This window comes from Hyperolius riggenbachi, unplaced genomic scaffold (genome assembly GCF_040937935.1).
Source record: "Hyperolius riggenbachi isolate aHypRig1 unplaced genomic scaffold, aHypRig1.pri scaffold_322, whole genome shotgun sequence".
In the NCBI taxonomy this organism is placed as follows: domain Eukaryota; kingdom Metazoa; phylum Chordata; class Amphibia; order Anura; family Hyperoliidae; genus Hyperolius; species Hyperolius riggenbachi.
In genome coordinates this window covers 59882-66191 of record NW_027152533.1, presented here as the reverse complement: position 1 = coordinate 66191, position 6310 = coordinate 59882, and the positions used below count along the sequence as shown (strand labels likewise).

Below are 6310 nucleotides of genomic sequence, written 5' to 3'. Positions count from 1 at the left end.
TATCATGGTGTCACTATGCTCAGTACACAGCACACTGCAGGCTGCACCCTGTATGTGAGTATAGCTATCATGGTGTCACTATGCTCAGTACACAGCACACTGCAGGCTGCACCCTGTATGTGAGTATAGCTATCATGGTGTCACTATGCTCAGTACACAGCACACTGCAGGCTGCACCCTGTATGTGAGTATAGCTATCATGGTGTCACTATGCTCAGCACACAGCACACTGCAGGCTGTACCCTGTATGTGAGTATAGCTATCATGGTGACACTATGCTCAGTACACAGCACACTGCAGGCTGCACCCTGTATGTGAGTATAGCTATCATGGTGTCACTATGCTCAGCACACAGCACACTGCAGGCTGTACCCTGTATGTGAGTATAGCTATCATGGTGTCACTATGCTCAGTACACAGCACACTGCAGGCAGCACCCTGTATGTGAGTATAGCTATCATGGTGTCACTATGCTCAGCACACAGCACACTGCAGGCTGCACCATGTATGTGAGTATAGCTATCATGGTGTCACTATGCTCAGTACACAGCACACTGCAGGCTGCACCCTGTATGTGAGTATAGCTATCATGGTGTCACTATGCTCAGTACACAGCACACTGCAGGCTGCACCCTGTATGTGAGTATAGCTATCATGGTGTCACTATGCTCAGTACACAGCACACTGCAGGCTGTACCCTGTATGTGAGTATAGCTATCATGGTGTCACTATGCTCAGCATACAGCACACTGCAGGCTGCACCCTGTATGTGAGTATAGCTATCATGGTGTCACTATGCTCAGTACACAGCACACTGCAGGCTGCACCCTGTATGTGAGTATAGCTATCATGGTGTCACTATGCTCAGTACACAGCACACTGCAGGCTGCATCCTGTATGTGAGTATAGCTATCATGGTGTCACTATGCTCAGCACACAGCACACTGCAGGCTGCACCCTGTATGTGAGTATAGCTATCATGGTGTCACTATGCTCAGCACACAGCACACTGCAGGCTGTACCCTGTATGTGAGTATAGCTATCATGGTGTCACTATGCTCAGTACACAGCACACTGCAGGCTGCACCCTGTAGGTGAGTATAGCTATCATGGTGTCACTATGCTCAGTACACAGCACACTGCAGGCTGCACCCTGTATGTGAGTATAGCTATCATGGTGTCACTATGCTCAGTACACAGCACACTGCAGGCTGCACCCTGTATGTGAGTATAGCTATCATGGTGTCACTATGCTCAGTACACAGCACACTGCAGGCTGCATCCTGTATGTGAGTATAGCTATCATGGTGTCACTATGCTCAGTACACAGCACACTGCAGGCAGGCAGCACCCTGTATGTGAGTATAGCTATCATGGTGTCACTATGCTCAGCACACAGCACACTGCAGGCTGCATCCTGTATGTGAGTATAGCTATCATGGTGTCACTATGCTCAGTACACAGCACACTGCAGGCTGCACCCTGTATGTGAGTATAGCTATCATGGTGTCACTATGCTCAGTACACAGCACACTGCAGGCTGCACCCTGTATGTGAGTATAGCTATCATGGTGTCACTATGCTCAGTACACAGCACACTGCAGGCTGCACCCTGTATGTGAGTATAGCTATCATGGTGTCACTATGCTCAGTACACAGCACACTGCAGGCAGGCTGCACCCTGTATGTGAGTATAGCTATCATGGTGTCACTATGCTCAGTACACAGCACACTGCAGGCTGCACCCTGTATGTGAGTATAGCTATCATGGTGACACTATGCTCAGTACACAGCACACTGCAGGCTGCACCCTGTATGTGAGTATAGCTATCATGGTGTCACTATGCTCAGCATACAGCACACTGCAGGCTGCACCCTGTATGTGAGTATAGCTATCATGGTGTCACTATGCTCAGCACACAGCACACTGCAGCAGGCTGCACCCTGTAGGTGAGTATAGATGAGGATACCTGGCATTAGCTCCCCGCGGTCCAGCGTTCGGCGCACTCCTCCGGCGCTGCTGCCCTGATAGGCAATGTGCCACTTCTTGTACTGTGTGGAGGAGATCCGCGGACTCAGCCTGTGGAGAGAAGGGGAGGAGTCAGAGGTGGAGCTTAGCAGGAAACCCCATTCAGATGTGGGAGGACCCTTACATACCGGAGAGGGAAACTGCACCAACCACCCGGCTCAGCATATTCCCGGGGAGGATCGCCGCGCTTCCGGTACATCTCCTCTCCCCGCAGCTTGTGGCAGGAATCACAGTAGCACACACACAGCTTGGGGTCCTCCAGGAAGTATCCATCTGCAGGAGAAGAGGAGGGGTTACCAGCCAGATGGAGAGGAGGGGTTACCAGCCAGATGGAGAGAAGGGGCGGAGCTGATGGAGAGGAGGGGTTACCAGCCAGATGGAGAGGAGGGGCGGAGCAGATGGAGAGGAGAAGAACAGCAGATGGAGAGGAGGCGCGGAGCACATGGAGAGGAGGCGCGGAGCACATGGAGAGGAGGGGCGGAGCAGATGGAGAGGAGGCGCGGAGCAGATGGAGAGGAGGGGCGGAGCAGATGGAGAGGAGAAGTACAGCAGATGGAGAGGAGGCGCGGGGCACAGCAGACGGAGAGGAGGGGCGGAGCAGATGGAGCGGAGGGGTGGAGCATATGGAGAGGAGGGGTGGGGCAGATGGAGAGGAGGGGCGGAGCAGATAGAGAGGAGGGGTTATCAGCCAGATGGAGAGGAGGGGTTACCAGCCAGATGGAGAGGAGGGGTTATCAGCCAGATGGAGAGGAGGGGTTACCAGCCAGATGGAGAGGAGGGGTTACCAGCCAGATGGAGAGGAGGGGTTACCAGCCAGATGGAGAGGAGGGTCGGAGCAGATGGAGAGGAGAGGTTTCCAGCCAGATGGAGAGGAGCAGCGGAGCAGATGGAGAGGAGGGGCGGAGCAGATGGAGAGGAGAAGAACAGCAGATGGAGAGGAGGCGCGGGGCACAGCAGACGGAGAGGAGGGGCGGAGCAGATGGAGAGGAGGGGCGGAGCAGATGGAGAGGAGGCGCGGGGCACAGCAGACGGAGAGGAGGGGCGGAGCAGATGGAGAGGAGGGGCGGAGCAGATGGAGAGGAGGGGCGGAGCAGATGGAGAGGTGGAGCAGAGCAGATGGAGAGGTGGAGCAGAGCAGATGGAGAGGTGGAGCAGAGCAGATGGAGAGGTGGAGCAGAGCAGATGGAGAGGTGGAGCAGAGCAGATGGAGAGGAGAGGCAGAGCAGATATAGAGTATGGGCAGAGTAGATATAGAGGAGAGGCAGAGTAGATATAGAGGAGTGGCAGAGTAGATGAAGAGGAGGGGAAGAGCAGATGGAGGAGGAGGGAAAAACAGATGTATACTTCCATTGTAGCTCCTCTCCATGTCTCCTCCCATCACAGCTCCTCTCCATGTCTCCTCCCATCACAGCTCCTCTCAATGTCTCCACCCATCACAGCTCCTTCCTTGTCTCCTCCCATCACAGCTCCTACTCTTGTCTCCTCTCATCACAGCTCCTCCCCCTGTCTGCTTCCATTGCATCTCCTCCCCGTGTCTCTCTAAGGTTGAGATGGGAGGATACGAGGGGAGGAGCTGTAATGGAAGAAGCAAGGAGAGCTGCTACAATGGAAGGAGACAAGGATGGAGCTGTTATGGGATGAGAAAAGGGAGGAGCTATTATGGGAGGAGTCATGGAGCAAAGCTACAATGGAAGGAGACAAGAATAGTAGCTGTGATGGGAGGAGACAAGGGGAGGAGCTGTAATGGCAGGAGAAAAGGGGAGGAGCTGTGATGGGAGGAGACACAGAGGAGCTGTGATGGCAGGAGACATTGAGAGGAGCTGTGATGGGAGGAGACATTGAGAGGAGCTGTGATGGGAGGAGACAGAGAGGAGCTGTGATGGGAGGAGACATGGAGAGGAGCTGTGATGGGAGGAGACATGGAGAGGAGCTGTGATGGGAGGAGACATGGAGAGGAGCTACAATGGAAGTGGACAAGGGGGGAGCTATAATGGAAAGAGAAAAGGGGAGGAGCTGTGATGGAAGGAAACAAAAGTAAAAGCTGAGATGGGAAGAGACAAGGGGAGGAGCTGTGATAGAAGGAGACATGGAGAGGAGCTATGATGGAAGGAAACCAGAGTAGGAGCAGAGATGGGAGGAGACAAGGGGAGGAGCTGTGATGGCAGGAGACAAGGGGAGGGGCTATGAATAAAGGCGACAAGAGTAAAAGCTGAGATGGGAGGAGACAGGGGCAGGAGGTGTGATGGGAGAAGGCAGGGTCACCAATAAGGAGAATTGTCACCTGGAAGCAGGAGAGAATCTTTGAACCTCAGACACAGAGCGAGATATTCACAGCTGAGGAGGGCCAGAGGATCCGGCGGGGCCCAGCACAGACTTTCCTTCACTCCTGCACAGAAGAGAGTCAGTCAGCACAGGGATCTCCCAGAAAGCCTCCAGAGAAGAGAGGGAAGAGGAATCTTACCATCTACCATGTCCGCCTTCTCCCGCTCACCAGGAAGATGTCCTTCATTAACATCCGACTCCGCCCCTTGTGACTCCCCCGTCACTATGGAAATCTGCATGGAGGAAGGGTCACTCGTTTCTCATACAGCGGCCATACAGATCATACACAAGAGATCGAACATTGGGGATAGCAGGATTCTGGCTGCAGGTTTCTCAGCCATAAAGACATATTTACCGTATATTCCGGCATATAAGACGACTGGGCGTATAAGACGACCCCCCAACTTTTCCAGTTAAAATATAGAGTTTGGGATATACTCGCCGTATAAGACTACCCCTCTTCCCGCACACACCAAATTAAAATAATAAAAAAAAAAAATCATGTACTGGTGCTGTGTATGAACAGATACTGGTGCTGTACTGTATGTGTTACCCAGTATATAACAGTATATAGTCAATTGACTTGTTGCATTGGTCAACTCTCCTTGTCTACCTGTTCAGAGCGGCATGGAAGAATAGATTGCGCTCCCTCAGCAGGGAGATCTGAGAGGCGGTAACAGGATAGGGCGTATCACCTGGCATCAATGACACGCGGCGTATAAGACGACCCTCAACTTTTCAGAAGATTTTCAAGGGTTAAAAAGTAGTCTTATACGCAGGAATATACAGTACCTGTGAGACTTTCACATCTACCTAGAGATACTAGATCCCTGGGTATGGGAAATCCCTATCTACCTAGAGAGACTAGATCCCTGGGTATGGGAAATCCCTATCTACCTAGAGAGACTAGATCTCTGGGTATGGGAAATACACATCTACCTAGAGATACTAGATCCCTGGGTATGGGAAATCCCTATCTACCTAGAGAGACTAGATCTCTGGGTATGGGAAATCCCTAACTACCTAGAGAGACATAAGATCCCTGGGTATGGGAAATCCCTATCTACCTAGAGAGACTAGATCCCTGAGTATGGGAAATCCCTATCTACCTAGAGAAACTAGATCCCTGAGTATGGGAAATCCATATCTACCTAGAGAAACTAGATCCCTGGGTATGGGAAATCCATATCTACCTAGAGAAAGTAGATCCCTGGGTATGGGGAATACACATCTACCTAGAGAAAGTAGATCCCTGGCTATGGGGAATACACATCTACCAAGAGAAACTAGATCCCTGGGTATGGGAAATACACATCTACCTAGATAAACTAGATCCCTGGGTATGGGAAATCCTTATCTACCTAGAGAGACTAGATCCCTGGGGATGGGAAATACACATCTACCTAGAGAGACTAGATCCCTGGGTATGGGAAATACATATCTACCTAGAGAAACTAGATCCCTGGGTATGGGGAATTTATATCTACCTAGAGAAACTAGATCCCTGGGTATGGGAAATCCATATCTACCTAGAGAAACTAGATCCCTGGGTATGGGAAATATATATCTACCTAGAGAAACTAGATCCCTGGGTATGGGAAATACACATCTACCTAGAGAAACTAGATCCCTGGGTATGGGGAATACATATCTACCAAGAGAAACTAGATCCCTGGGTATGGGAAATCCCTATCTACCTAGAGAGACTAGATCCCTGGGTATGGGAAATCCATATCTACCTAGAGAGACTAGATCCCTGGGTATGGGAAATCCCTATCTACCTAGAGAAACTAGATCCCTGGGTATGGGAAATCCCTATCTACCTAGAGAAACTAGATCCCTGGGTATGGGAAATCCATATCTACCTAGAGAAACTAGATTCCTGGGTATGGGAAATCCATATCTACCCAGAGACATAAGATCCCTGGGTATGGGAAATCCCTATCTACCTAGAGAGAC

The 6310-nt window shown here is 51.1% G+C and overlaps 1 protein-coding gene across 1 annotated transcript in view; it reads right to left on the bottom strand.

The window, feature by feature from the left end:
- Positions 1 to 1970: 1970 nt before the first annotated feature.
- LOC137543893 (neuralized-like protein 4) overlaps positions 1971 to 6310 on the bottom strand; it is a gene marked incomplete at both ends in the record, with an annotated part of 62174 nt that continues 57834 nt past the window's right edge. Inside the window, 4 exons of the mRNA XM_068264967.1 lie at positions 1971 to 2080; positions 2158 to 2302; positions 4311 to 4415; positions 4491 to 4584. Of these exons, the coding sequence (XP_068121068.1) occupies positions 1971 to 2080; positions 2158 to 2302; positions 4311 to 4415; positions 4491 to 4584 (454 nt within the window). The remainder of the gene's footprint in view (positions 2081 to 2157; positions 2303 to 4310; positions 4416 to 4490; positions 4585 to 6310) is intronic.